Consider the following 14830-nt stretch of genomic DNA (forward strand, 5'->3'; position numbering starts at 1 on the left):
GTTGAAGAGCCTGTCATCTCTCCATGGTACATTGTTGCTTCCTTTGTCGTAGACTAATTGACCATATACATGTGGGTTTATTTCTGGGTCCTGTATTCTGTTCCATTGATCTGTGTATGTTTTTGTGCCAGTATCATGCTGTTTTCATTATTATAGTTTTGTAGTGTAGTTTGAAATCAGGGAGCTGGATACTTCCAACTTTGTTATTTCTCTCAGGATTGCTTTGGCTAGTCATGTTTTGTGTGTGTGTGATTCCGTATCAATTTTAGGATTATTTGTTCTAGTTCAGTTAGATTTTTTTTTTAAAGCACTATTGCCTATCTTATATCTGATATGTGATCGATTAGTTTGTTCAAATGTAATACTAAACTGAAGTGGTATAAGCTTTACTCTCTCTGAAACCTTTTTCTTGTTCAAATTTTAGGACCCTTCAAAACTGTACAAGAAAGCAGGTGATGTTGCCGCCATTGAATGCCAATCTGAAGAAAGCATCCATCTTCATTCACAGGGAGAAAACAATCCTTTGTCTAAGAAGCTTTCTCCAGTCCACTCCGAAATGACAGATTACATTAACGCAGCGGCCTCTGCTCTGGTTGGTGGCCGGGATCCTGACTTAAAGGACAGAGCATTACTTAACGGAGGAACGAGTGTAACAGAGAAGTTGGCACAGCTTATTGCAACTTGTCCTCCCTCCAAGTCTTCCAAGACAAAACCGAAGAAGCTGGGGGCTGGCACTGCGGCTGCAGGACTGGTGGGCAAGGGCTTGACCAGGAGCGCGGGCGTCGGCTCTGTGGCTGGCGTGATACATAAGGGTTTCATACGGAAACCAGCGATCAGCACAGCGCTGGGCTTGGTAACTAAGGATCCTGGGAGGAAGCCGGTGTTTAATGCAGCGGTGGGGCTGGTCAGTAAGGACTCTGTGCAAAAGCTAGGAACTGGCACTACAGCGGTATTCATTAATAAGGACTTGGGCAAAAAGCCAGGGGCGATCACTACAGTGGGACTGCTGAGCAAGGACTCAGGGAAGAAGCTAGGAATCGGGATTGTCCCAGGTTTGGTGACTAAGGAGTCTGGAAAGAAGCTGGGATTTGGCACTGTGGTTGGACTGGTTAACAAAGACTTAGGAAAGAAGTTGGGGTCTACTGTTGGCCTCGTGGCCAAGGACTGTGCAAAGAAGATTGTCGCAAATGCAGCAATGGGATTAGTTAGTAAGGACATTGGCAAGAGACTAGTGAGCTGTCCTATGGCAGGACTGGTCAGTAAAGAGGCCCTGAACCTGAAAGCCGAAGCACTGCTCCCCACTCAGGAGCCCCTGAGGGCTTCTTGTAGCACAAACATCAGTGGTCATGAGAGCCAGGAACTGTCTGAATCCCTGAAGGACAGTGCCGCCGGCAAAACGTTTGAGAAGAGCGTCATGCGGCAGAGTAAAGAAAGCATATTGGAAAAGTTCTCAGTTCGAAAAGAAATCATCAATTTAGAGAAAGAAATGTTTAATGAAGGAACATGCCTTCAGCAAGACAGTTTCTCATCCAGTGATAGGGGCTCATATGAAACCTCAAAGCATGAAAAGCAGCCTCCCGCATATTGCACTTCTCCAGACTTTCAGATGGGAGGTGTTTCTGACGGGTCTACAGCGAAATCCCCTTTTAGTGCAGTAGGAGAAAGCACTCTCCCTTCCCCGTCACCCACTGTGTCTGTAAATCCTTTAACCAGAAGTCCACCTGAAAGTTCTTCACAGTTGGCTCCTAACCCGTTACTTGTAAGTCCTACCACAGAACTAATGGAAGAAATTTCTGAATCTGGTGGAAAGAACCAATTTACTTGTGAAGGTACCCACTTGAACATTGGTCATAGGTCTGTAGGTCATAGCATGAGTATTGAATGTAAAGGGATTGATAAAGACCTGAGTGATTCCAAAGCTACACATATAGATATTCCACGAATAAGCTCTTCTCTGGGAAAAAAGCCAAGTTTGAGTTCTGAATCCAGTATTCATACAATTACCCCTTCAGTTGTTAATTTCACTAGTTTATTTAGCAGCAAGCCCTTTCTAAAACTGGGTGCAGTCACTGCATCTGACAAACACTGCCAAGTTGCTGAGAGCCTGAGCTCTAGTTTGCAGTCCAAACCATTAAAAAAAAGGAAAGGAAGAAAAACTCGGTGGACTAAAGTGGTGGCAAGAAGCACATGCCGGTCCCCAAAAGGGCTAGAATTAGAAAGATCAGAGCTTTTTAAAAACGTTTCCTGTGGCTCACTATCAGGTAGTAACTCGGAGCCAGCCAAGTTCCTGAAAAACCTTGGACCGTCTTCATTTGTAGATCACGACTTCCTGAAACGCCGGTTGCCAAAGCTGAGCAAATCCACCACTCCGTCTCTTGCTCTGTTGACTGACAGTGAAAAACCATCGCATAAGTCTTTTGCTACTCACAAACTGTCCTCCAGCATGTGTGTCCCTAGTGACCTCTTGTCTGATATTTACAAGCCCAAAAGAGGGAGACCTAAATCGAAGGAGATGCCGCAACTGGAAGGTCCACCTAAAAGGACTTTAAAAATCCCTGCCTCCAAAGTTTTCTCTTTGCAGTCTAAGGAAGAACAAGAACCCCCAATTTTGCAGCCAGAAATTGAAATTCCTTCCTTCAAACAAAGTTTGTCTGTGTCTCCTTTTCCGAAAAAGAGAGGCCGACCCAAGAGGCAGATGAGGTCCCCAGTCAAGATGAAGCCACCTGTCCTGTCAGTGGCTCCATTTGTTGCCACCGAAAGTCCAAGCAAGCTCGAGTCGGAAAGTGACCACCACCGCAGTAGCAGTGATTTCTTTGAGAGTGAGGATCAGCTGCAAGATCCAGAAGATCTAGATGACAGTCCCAGGCCACCTGTCTGCAGTATGAGGGACCTGGAGATGGACCCAGATAAAAAAATTGCAAAGAGAAACAATGGACAGTTGATGAAAACAATTATCCGCAAAATAAATAAAATGAAGACTTTAAAGAGAAAGAAACTATTGAATCAGATTCTTTCAAGCTCTGTAGAATCAAGTAATAAAGGGAAAGTGCAATCCAAGCTCCATAACACCGTGTCAAGTCTGGCTGCCACATTCGGCTCTAAATTGGGCCAGCAGATCAATGTCAGCAAGAAAGGAACCATTTACATTGGAAAGAGGAGGGGCCGCAAACCCAAAACTGTCCTAAATGGCATTCTCTCTGGTAGCCCCGCCAGCCTTGCTGTTCTTGAGCAGACCGCTCAGCAGGCAGCCGGGTCAGCATTTGGACAGCCCCTGCCCCCGTTACTGCCCTCGTCTGCCAGTAGCTCCGAGATCCTTCCGTCGCCCGTTTGCTCCCAGTCCTCTGGGGCTAGCGGGGGGCAGAGCCCTGTGAGCAGCGACGCAGGCTTCGTGGAGCCCAGTGCGGTGCCCTACTTGCATTTACACTCCAGACAGAGCAGTGTGATCCCGACTCTGGCCATGAAGAAGGCCTCCAAGGGGAGGAGGCGCTTATCTCCTCCGACTCTGTTGCCAAATTCTCCCTCCCATTTGAGTGAGCTCACATCTCTGAAAGAAGCCACTCCTTCTCCCATTAGTGAGTCACACAGTGATGAGACCATTCCCAGCGACAGTGGAATCGGAACAGACAATAACAGCACCTCGGACAGGGCGGAGAAATTCTGTGGGCAGAAAAAGAGGCGGCATTCTTTTGAGCACGTGTCTCTGATCCCCCCCGAAACCTCGACAGTCCTCAGCAGTCTTAAAGAAAAACACAAACACAAATGTAAGCGCAGGAATCATGATTACCTCAGCTATGACAAGATGAAAAGGCAGAAACGGAAACGGAAAAAGAAATACCCGCAACTCCGAAATAGACAGGATCCAGACTTTATTGCAGAGCTGGAGGAATTAATCAGTCGTCTGAGTGAGATTCGAATCACCCATCGAAGCCATCACTTTATCCCCCGAGACCTCCTGCCAACTATTTTTCGGATCAACTTCAATAGTTTCTATACACATCCTTCTTTCCCCTTAGACCCTTTGCACTACATCCGAAAACCTGACCTAAAAAAGAAGAGAGGGAGACCCCCTAAGATGAGGGAGGCAATGGCCGAAATGCCCTTTATGCATAGCCTTAGTTTTCCTCTTTCGAGTACCGGATTCTATCCCTCCTACGGCATGCCTTACTCGCCCTCCCCCCTCACCGCTGCCCCCATAGGCTTAGGTTACTATGGCAGGTACCCCCCCACTCTCTATCCACCCCCGCCGTCCCCTTCTTTCACCACGCCACTTCCCCCCCCTTCCTACATGCATGCCGGTCATTTGCTTCTCAATCCCACCAAGTACCACAAGAAGAAGCATAAGCTGCTTCGCCAGGAGGCCTTTCTTACCACCAGCAGGACTCCCCTCCTTTCCATGAGCACCTACCCCAGCGTCCCCCCTGAGATGGCCTATGGTTGGATGGTGGAGCACAAACACAGGCACCGGCACAAACACAGAGAACACCGGTCCTCCGAGCAGCCGCAGGTTCCCATGGACACTGGTTCTTCCAGATCCGTCCTGGAGTCACTAAAGCGCTATCGATTCGGAAAGGACACTGTCGGAGAGCGATACAAGCATAAGGAAAAGCACCGCTGTCACTTGTCCTGCCCTCATCTCTCTCCCTCAAAAAGTTTAATAACCAGAGAAGAACCGTGGGTCCACCGAGAGCCTTCAGAATCTAATCCTTTGGCCTTGGGATTGCAGACACCTTTACAGATTGACTGTTCGGAAAGTTCTCCAAGTTTATCCCTTGGCGGATTCACTCCCAATTCTGACCTGGCCAGCAGTGATGAACACACAAACCTTTTCACAAGTGCAGTAGGCAGCTGCAGAGTCTCAAACCCTAACTCCAGTGGCCGGAAGAAATTACCTGACAGCCCCGGACTGTTCTCTGCACAGGACACGTCACTGAGTCGGCCTCACAGGAAGGAGCTTCTGCCTTCCAGCGGGAGGCCAGCCCAGGCCTTGGCAGGTAAGGGGGTCCTCACGGCCTGTCACTGGGTTAGACAAATCGATAATTGGGCCCACTGGTTGCCTGACACGTGGACATGAACTTTTAGTAGGACTACTGGCTTTTGTTTTTATAAATATGTGTTGAAATGTTGGTAGTTTTCATCTTCAGTAGATGTGAGAAGTGAGATAAGGCTTGTCTTTGCATTAATTCATACTCAGCTTTTTGAAACCAGGAAAAGTAATTTATCTTTCTTAACTCAAAAAGGCTATTAACACAGTTTCTTTAGTGAGGAATGGCTCATAGATATGTTAGTAGCTATGCAGAATTTTTAGTGTATACTAAATGCGATAATTATAAATGCGTCTGTGTTGCAGGAAGAATATTCTGTATGTCTCAAAAATCTAAGCATCCAAATTATCAGCTTCACAAAATGTAACTGAAAATTCAGAGGGACTTCATTTTGCAGAGTTCCTTTAAGTAACTTTATAAAAGCTGCTTCTATTCATATAAAATGACATAATACCAACCTAGATAATGCATTCGTAATATCTAGAAAGTGTCTTAAGAATTGAAAAGCGGAAGCACTGCCCATTCATATAGAAGCTCTCTCTAAGTCAAGAGTTTTTTTATCAAAGATCTCAACCGTTTGCGTTTGTAAATTAACTCTAGGAAATCCATAAAACTTCTGGCGCTATAAGGAAAATTATATGTGTGTATGCTTGTGTGTAGTTTTTAAGAGAAGGTCCATACATTTCATTGGATTTTCCAAGTAAACTCTTTAAGCCTCAATATCCCTTCCTATAAAATGGGATTTATAGGGTTATTATAAGAAGTCAATGGGATTATAGTGTAATCAAAGTGATTTGCACATAATAATCACACAGATGCTAATTGGTATTGTTTTCACCCAAAAGATTAAAAACCTGAATAGTAGAGGAAATGATGAGCTCCCTCAAAGACAAGAGTTTTTGTTCCTAGTTTTCATTATTCATAAACTTGAAAAATAAAAGATACCTTGATGGAGAAGCTAAGCATTGTTAACAATGTAGTATCATAAAAGGAAAAAAAATCCTAAACTTTAATTAGGTTCACTCAACAAAAAAATTTTTTTTTGCATCTTTAAAATTTGTTTAATAACAGAGAAATAGGTAATCTAGGACATTTTAATAAGGTATTTAATTATAATAATTCACTCACTACTGTTTTTTAGATTTTATTTTTCTAATTCATTTTTAATCATAGTTGACATACAACAGACAATATTATATTAGTGTCGGGTGCACAACAGTGATTCAACATTTATATACTTTACAAAGTGATCACCACAATAAGTCTAGTAACCATCTCAGCAAATTTTTGACAAACATATATTTAATCAACAAGAGTTGTGAACTGTCTCCTGTCTGCCAGGCATTCTACTTTGCAGGTCTCGTGATGGCCTGGGGAACAAGGCCTGTGGGCTCACTATTCTCGGGGAATTTTAGAGTGGAGCAGACGGGTCCTAAACAAAGTGCACGTTAATGTAATTCAAATTGCTGTGAGGGCTGTGGAAGCAGAGGAGAAAGTCCAGGGTTCTGGGGCCTCACTCAGCCAGATCCCCCGAGAGAGGGACCCTAACCTGTTACCTGAAGGCTGAGCAGCAGTTAGCTAGGTAAACAGAATTCCACTCATTTATCGACTCCTCGTTCACTCATTCATGTACTTCCTGAATTCCAGGGCACCTCGCACAGTTCCAGTCCCTGGCACGTACTAGTGGAGAGTAAAGGCCTGAGGTCTCGCTCGGTCACTGGCAGCGTAGTGGCCGTGAACGATAGAGTGGAGAGCACGTAAAGAATGTGGGACTTGAGCAGCCTCCTGCAGAGTGGGTATAGCAGTGTTAGGGTGCTGCTGTGAAGGGGGAGGGCTGACCTGCTCAGATGAGAGTTTTCAGGTAGGGCTTAAAACTTGTAAGATGAGGAGCCGCTAGTTTCTCAAGCTGAGCGGAGGACACTTTGAAGATCCGGAGCTGGAAAGGAGCTTCCATATTTAAAAGCCTTGGGGTGGGGGTGTCATCGTGGGAGAAGAGGGACTACAAAAGGGAATGGTGAGAGAGTTGGCGAAAGAAAGGGGCCAGACCATATGAAAAGATTTGGGGTTTTATACTAAGAGCAGAGGACTCGGGAGTGTTGGTTTTAGATTTGCATTTTTAAACGTTCATTCTGGCTCAGGTGTGAGCACTGAATTGTAGAGGACAAAAGTGGTTGTAGGGAAAACAGTTGCAGGCGGTCGCGGTCGTCCAGGTGAGGTGGGTGGTGTTCCCTACACGAAGGTGGGCGCAGACTTCGTGAGAACATGTGGGTGTGTGCTGTGGCCTCATCCACAGGCTGAGGCAGAGCACACGTTACACACCTGAGCCGGGAGAACATTCGGGCGGCTCTGGGGCAGGCAGTTGGACATCTAGTTCCGGAGCTCAATAGAGATGCTTGAGCTGGACATACGGGCATTTCACTATGAGTTCTGAAAAATTGGTTTGGCGGTATCATTCACTAAAAATCAAAGGCCTTCTGGGATAGATAGAGTTGGGAGCAGATTCCTAAAACCTGTGCAAGTTTGTAACCAGAGCACCAAGAAAAATAATAATTCTAGAAAATACCAGCAACTGTTAAAAGGACTTTAAATTGTTTAATAAATAAATAAAAATACTACAGTAAACATAGGGACTTTTTAGGAAAATATGAAGGTAGCCTGATAGGTGAAAAGAAGGGGTGAAGCTGCTGAGTTGTAGACACAAAAGCATTTCATTGGCGGCGAAATGAAGAGATCTCAGATACAGCTCATTCTGGTGTATTGTCCTTGTTTGTTTCTTTTGTGAAGATTGGGGAAACCACACAGTAAGCACTTGTAGGAAAGTCTGGCCAGTTGGAGCCGAGACGAAGAATGTAGGGTGACCGTGCATTGGGAATGCACTGCCTCGGCGTCTCGCTTCTGTTAGTGTTCTCTTTGTTCCGCTGCTTCTAAACATTAATGTGTTTGGAAAATCGTGTGAGTTCCTACAGCTGCCATGTCATCCTGGTAGTCTGCTGTTTATCCGTTGTATGTGAGCAAGTTTCCTTTGCAGAAACACGGTAAAAGTAGACTGTGCACTTAGGAATCGTCTATCGGTCATCACGAGAGTGGTCTTTCCCTAAGAGAGGATGGCGAACACGAAAAGGAGAGCCTTGGACAGCTCTGAGGAGCTGCAGTATTTCAGATTGTGGATAAAAACTGTCAGCCTTTGGTTTGTGTGATGATCTCTACTGTTTTTTAAAAATTAATTGCTAAAATTTAAAAATATGGAGGTTTCATGTAGAACTTCAGAATTCTTCTCTTTTTAAAGAAATGAGAACATCTGCCAATCCACATTTGCTGGATGTCATCGGTCTCCGCCGTGGCAGCGCCCCAACCCCCAGTTGGGGCCGCATTCTGCAGTTTGCCTCAGTCCTGTTTCCTGTGAGTTACATGGTCCGGTTCAGCAATTGAAGTAGTCTATCGGGTTCCAAGGAACATTTTTAGTTTGAGGCCCCTGATTTAAGAGTTGTATGAGAAGGAGCTTGTAACAGGTGGGGAATTGAGATGAAGGTGAGGTGAGATGACACGTTGGGTTGTTGAATGTGTCATCTACATGGACATTAAAGTTACCCAAGGGGCTGGTCAAAGGATTTGGGGTGAGGATGAATGTGAGCCTGATTTCAGGGTCCTCAGGGAATGGGATAGCAGGGAAGTCTAACCAATGCAAAGATACGTGCTTTAAGAACAAGAACTTGCCTTGTTTGCTCTCTCCTTTTAAAAATTAACACACAAAAACGTTGAGACCGCTGTGATGTCACTGCTCTGACACCAATTCTCTGTCACTGACTGGCTGTCCTACAATTCATTCCACTTTTGATACTCCTACCTGGAGTCAGGGAGGACCCCACAGGTCAGGAGCAAAGTCGTTGGACGACTGCCTTCACTTAAGATGCCAGCTGCAAGTTTCATCGTCCCCAATTCACCCACTCTTCTGCCAGCCTGCTACAAATTTGGGATTTCCCACAATCCCTTGAGTTTGATAATCTGGTAGAATTTACTCATACCACGTATTTATGAATAAGTACAGTTTTCTTATAAAGGATACAGATCAGGAATTGAAGAGATGCATAGGGCATTGTCTGGGCAAGAAGGGGACACAGAGCTCCCAGGCCCTCTCTCGGTAGAATCTGGGTGTGTGGCCGTCCCACCCAGCTCACCACTGTGTTCACCAGCCAAGAAGCTCTCCAGCCCTCTATGTCCAAGGTTCTGAGCAGGGCTTCATTCCATAGGCATGGTGGAGTTAAACCAGTGGCCCCGTGCTGGCCCTCAGTCTCCAGCTGCCCTCCATCCACTGTTCCTGATGCTGGTCCAGAGTTTCATCCCTCTGATCATGTGATTGGTCTTTGTAGTGATCAACCCCTCTCCTGAAGCTATCTCGGGGTCCACCTAAAGTCACCTCTTTGACATAACAAAGAAAGACACTTCTATCCCTCAGGAAATTCCAAAGATTTTTGAAGCTCTGTGCCAGGACTCAGAGACAAAGAGCAGATATATTCTTTAAAAATTTTTTTTGAAAAAACAAGAACAAATGTATTCGTTATTATATCACACGTCTAAATTCTTGTGTTAACTGGTCTATATCTTGGAATCTCTCCATCTTCTTCACAATTACTCTTTTGATAAGTGGATAGACATGACTTGATTTTCCAATAGGAACTGTTTTTCAGGTACACATGAAAACTGATTTACCTGTCCTCTTAAAGCCAGTTGAGGAAAAGATTTTTAGTTAAGGAAAATAAGTAAAAAGTACTAAATAAGGCGTGTGGTATCTTGTAATTGGATCGCTTTGAAAGTCAGAACTTGTTTTGTTTAGACAAAACTTTATATACTTGATTTTTTTATCTTACCATTATGTTGGTAGCTGTCCCTTCAGCACTTATTGTGTGTCTGTTGTTTGCCAGATGCGAGTACAAGCATTAGTAAGATACCATTTCTGCCCTCAAGTTTACAGTTCAGCAGAGAACACAGACATATATGTAATTATCAATAGCTGCTAAAATTGAAATATTCACAGTGTGTTTTGGGGAGCACAGAAAAGAGGGACTCACTTAAAAGGAGCTAGGAAGAGGTTTTGAGTTGGGTGTGCGAAGAATAGAGGGTGAAGACTGTTTCTTACAGAGAAATAAGCTTCTCTGGGTCAGGTACTGTGCTTCGGTACCTGTAAGTAGTCAGGTACGGGGCCCCGAGATGAGGCTGGAAAGGTAGGCGGGGTCCGATCATAAAGCCCCTGGCTTATATACAAGGTACCAAGGAGTCTGGAGTTTACCCTGTAGGCAAGGGGCGGTTTTAGAGCAGAAGAATGACAGCTGTATGGTGGACGGATTAGAGAAACATCAGGTGGACCAGTTTGGAAATTGTCCCAGTGAAATATTACGGGGTTTTAATAAGGCCGTGATAGAGATGTATTCACAAGTACCATGTTTTCCCGAAATAAGACCCAGCCGGACCATCAGCTCTAATGCGTCTTTTGGAGCAAAAATTAATATAAGACCCGGTATTATATTATACCTAGTATGGTATTATACTATACTATGCTATACTATATTATATATTATATAAGACCCAGTCTTATAGTAAAATAAGAGTGGGTCTTACATTAATTTTTGCTCCAAAAGACGCAGTAGAGCTGATGGTCTGGTTAGGTCTTATTTTCGGGGAAACACGAAAATACGTAGATTTCTTAGCAGATTTTTAAAAGCGGTCAGTAAAGGGGCAACGATTTTCGAGTGTCTACAAGATGGCTTTGTCGGGCAGTTGGTTGAATGGTGATGTGATGGAGGCGGCACGCAAGAGGAGAGGGCTGGAGGCAGACTGGAGTGGGGATATGCTGTTGAGCGAGCGAGGCGGGTCTGCAGCTAAAAGAGAACTCAAGCCTGAAGCCAAAAGGTGTAGACGTGATTGTTGAAGCCATGCGAAGGAAGGGTAGGTTAATATTTCGGGGGAACACACTCTGGGTTTCCTACGGGACCTGGTAGTCAGGAGTGTCAGTGCTACAGAGACCAGTTAGATAAGGATTGAAAGTAGACGGTTTGCTTTGCTTTGGCAGATTATCTTAATCTAAGAGCCGTGATCTAAGAGCCGTTTCCATAGTATCAAATGTTAGATTTCTGGGGGTTAAGGAATGAAAGGGAAATGAGGAGATGCAGACAATTAAAATTCTTACAGCTTAACATTTTACGGCAGTTCTGACTGGTTTATTATTTACTCTTTCTTATAATGTCAAGGAAATAATTGTATCTTCTCAATCTGTGATTATTTTAGTTTTTCTTCAAGTATAAAAAGAACATAACTAAATTTTGTGTTATTTTAACTTGACCTTCTCAGTCTTCAGTTGATATTTTCTCCATAACTTGAACTTGAAGAGATAGATTCATTATACATGAATTGGTATCCTGTTGAAATGTCCAAAAAAGTACTTATTATACCATGTGTTACAAAATCGTCACTTACCTTCGTGACGTTGTTATCCTAAAACAGCTCTGAATGGCCAAAACTGGGCAGTTTAAGCAACAAAATAAATAACAACAGTATTGGATTATAACTTAAAGAATTAAGGGAAGTACCCATGAGTCCATGCCAGTATAAATGAATGACTGATTAAATAAACGGAGGAAAGGGACACCCTTCCTTACAATCCATGCAGACTGTCCTTTCAAGGAGCTGGAGCTTACGCCCCTCTTGCTGGTTGTGGGCTGGATCTCGTGACCTAACTCCTGAGAACAGAGTATGGAAAAGGAACAGTGTAACTGCACCGGAAGGAGGCCTGGCAGACAGCGCCTTAACCAAGTGCAAGGCTAACGTGCCTGGTGATCTGGCACGATGGGAACGGGCACCTCTGGTGTAGTGTGAGAAGGGAGCTTCAGCCTTGTGATACTCTGTCCAGAAACTCATAAGCCCCGTCTTAGCATAAGAAAACAAAACAAAACAAGGAACAAAATACCTGACCAGTACGCCTTGAGAGGAACAAAGACCTGAAAAAACAGGAAAGCTTGAGAACCTTTCACAGATCAAAGGAAATGGGTTAAGGAGTCATGACAACTAAATACAACGTGACGTCCTAAGTTGGGCCCTGGAATAGGAAAAGGACGTAAATGAAAAGGTTACACCAATGTCATGTCATAGTTTTGACAAAGGTACCATAGTTACGTAAGATGTTAACATGAGGAGAATTCTTGCACTGTACTGTCTTTGCAACTTTTCTGTAAATTTAAAATTATTCCAAAACCAGTTCAGTTTTTTTAAAAAGCGGACTACCAGTTGTTAAGTGAAACCTATCTCAAACTGGTAACTGGTTAAGGAAAAAGTAGATTCTTTACTATTGATATTGAGTTTGTGTTTGTTGGAATAAAACAGACGTAATTGATAAGTTATGTTGGTGTAAATTTGAGGGAAAATAAGTGAAATCAAATCGGGGCGCAGGCAAGAGTGATGGTCCTTCATATGCAGTCTGTGGCCCGGCATCTCACCTCTCTCCTGGTTTCCCGGATGAGGACTCGGCCTGACTTCATCGCGGAACGGTTTGGGATAAAACAAATTGAAACTCGTAAACCTTTAGCAAGAAGAACAGGTGTGATCATGTGAGAAATGATGTTCGCGCTGTGATTAGTTAACTCCTTTTTACTTACACACTATGTAAGTACTGTTCTGTACCAGCAGTGTGAGGTCAGCTTGATGTGAACGAAATTGTAGTGAAATTAGACTCTTTCAGTGAGGCCAGGTCTTCTGGTTTCACCGAATCTTACTAATTCTGTTTAATTAAGTATCTACGTTAGATAGACATGAAATAGGCCTCATCTGAGCTGTCGTGTCACGAGATTCTGTTGCTGTTTGCCGTGCGTTTCAACTCATGGCTGGCTGCATGTGCCGGAACCTGCAATCTGATTTCAAAAATGGGCAGAGCAGAAGCATAGAGCATTTTTACACTTACAGATTCCAAGTTACACAATCAGCAGGCAGCGGGACGTTATTGTAGGTGTTGCTAACTATTTTGCCTCCCATGAATAAATTAGGGGTAAATCTTTTTGTTTGGAAAAAGTATATTCACTGTAAAAGGATAATGGTCGAGGCAAAGCATCCTGAGTTTTATTTTGGTTTTTAACTGAAGAATTTTCTGACATTTCTCTACATGGTATATAGATAAACCCATAAGTGAAGTTTGAACATATAGAGATGAAATCAGAAAATTGATTATGGTGATTAGTGCGGTTTGGGGAATTTCTAGAGGAGTTCCATTTCAGTGAATGATCTGATTTGGGCGTTATGAGAAATATAGCTCAATTAGAAGGAGAAAAACATAGACTTCTAGCTTAAAAATCACCAGCACAGGCTCTGAATCATAGTACATTTAATTGGTGAGTCAGATGAAATGTACTGCTTTCAGTAAATGTATTTCCCACAATTGGAAACAGCTGTTTTCATTGTGGAGCCAGCTCTTATCTCAGCATTCGCCTCATTCAGAGAAGCTTCCAGTGTTCCCGTGAACTGTGAACCAGAGCAAAGGATTCAGAACTTGAAACAAAAAATCTTGAGCAGAGGTTTTCAAATGGTTTGGTATTAAATTTTGCAACTTGCTTTAGTTTCGGTGGGAAAGAGTGATTTAAATGTTAGAAATTAGTTTTAAATATATTATTTTAAAAGTAATTTATGTAATCTTTGAACTGACTATTGCATAGTATCCTTCCAAATCTAGCAGACTTACTCTGGTTTTTCATCGTTTACCCAAAGATATTTCTAGCATTATAAACATCAAACAACCCGCTCGTTCAAACCATTCCCTGATTACTTGGGTCTTTAGTATTGAACTCCCAACAGGGTGTGACCAAAACTCATGCTATATTAAGTTATGAAAGTTTTAACAGCGGATCTGGTCTAAGGAAATACACATTTAATCCAACAGCTGCTCATTCACTGTGTTCTTTGCTAATTTACGTTTGGAAATTTCTCATCTTTTAGTCTAGGATACTCAGGGCTTCAGTGAAATTAGGTTGTTTTTATTCCAGTGTTTTCTTTGTGATGGCTCCCCCCACACACAGACACTAGTATCTGTGGGACTTTTCTCTATTTCTGCTCATATTTTTGCCCATTTGACTCTGTCCTCACACCCAGGCGTCTACCTGTAAATGTACTCCTGTTTTATCTTTGTGTCAGTTCTACATGTGTAGACATCCATCAAGATCTCTTGTGGGCCGGCCCGGTGGCTCAGGTGGTTAGAGCTCCGTGCTCCTAACTCCGAAGGCTGCCGGTTCGATTCCCACATGGGCCAGTGGGCTCTCAACCACAAGGTTGCTGGTTCAACTCCTCGAGTCCCGCAAGGGATGGTGGGCTGTGCCCCCTGCAACTAGCAACGGCAACTGGACCTGGAGCTGAGCTGCGCCCTCCACAACTAAAACTGAAAGGACAACAACTTGAAGCTGAATGGCACCCTCCACAACTAAGATTAAAAGGACAACAACTTGACTTGGAAAAAAAAAAGTCCTGGAAGTACACACTGTTCCCCAATAAAGTCCTGTTCCCCTTCCCCAATAAAAAATCTTAAAAAAAAAAAAAAAGATCTCTTGTGACAAATCAACTTCAGAACCTCTTCTTGGTTTCCACCCATTTTTGTGTATAATGTAAAGATTTCCACATTCTTATCCCTTTAAAATCCAGTTATATTCTTTGTTTTCTCAACTTTCTGGCATTCTTATTCATGAATTCATCTTACGCTTTTGCCATAAAACTACCATTTTTCTCCTTTTTTGTCTAATTTAATACAGATTTTTCCCGAAAAC

The 14830-nt window shown here is 43.4% G+C and overlaps 1 protein-coding gene across 5 annotated transcripts in view; it reads left to right on the forward strand.

The window, feature by feature from the left end:
* The window catches only part of ASH1L (ASH1 like histone lysine methyltransferase), a 116252-nt gene that overhangs the window by 44905 nt on the left and 56517 nt on the right, over positions 1–14830 (forward strand). For all 5 annotated transcript variants that reach the window (XM_081025485.1, XM_081025484.1, XM_081025483.1 and 2 more), the window contains one exon: positions 425–4991. In XM_081025485.1, coding sequence (XP_080881611.1) covers positions 425–4991 — 4567 coding nt within the window. The remainder of the gene's footprint in view (positions 1–424; positions 4992–14830) is intronic.

Source organism: Rhinolophus hipposideros (genome assembly GCF_964194185.1).
Source record: "Rhinolophus hipposideros genome assembly, chromosome: 19".
NCBI lineage: Eukaryota > Metazoa > Chordata > Mammalia > Chiroptera > Rhinolophidae > Rhinolophus > Rhinolophus hipposideros.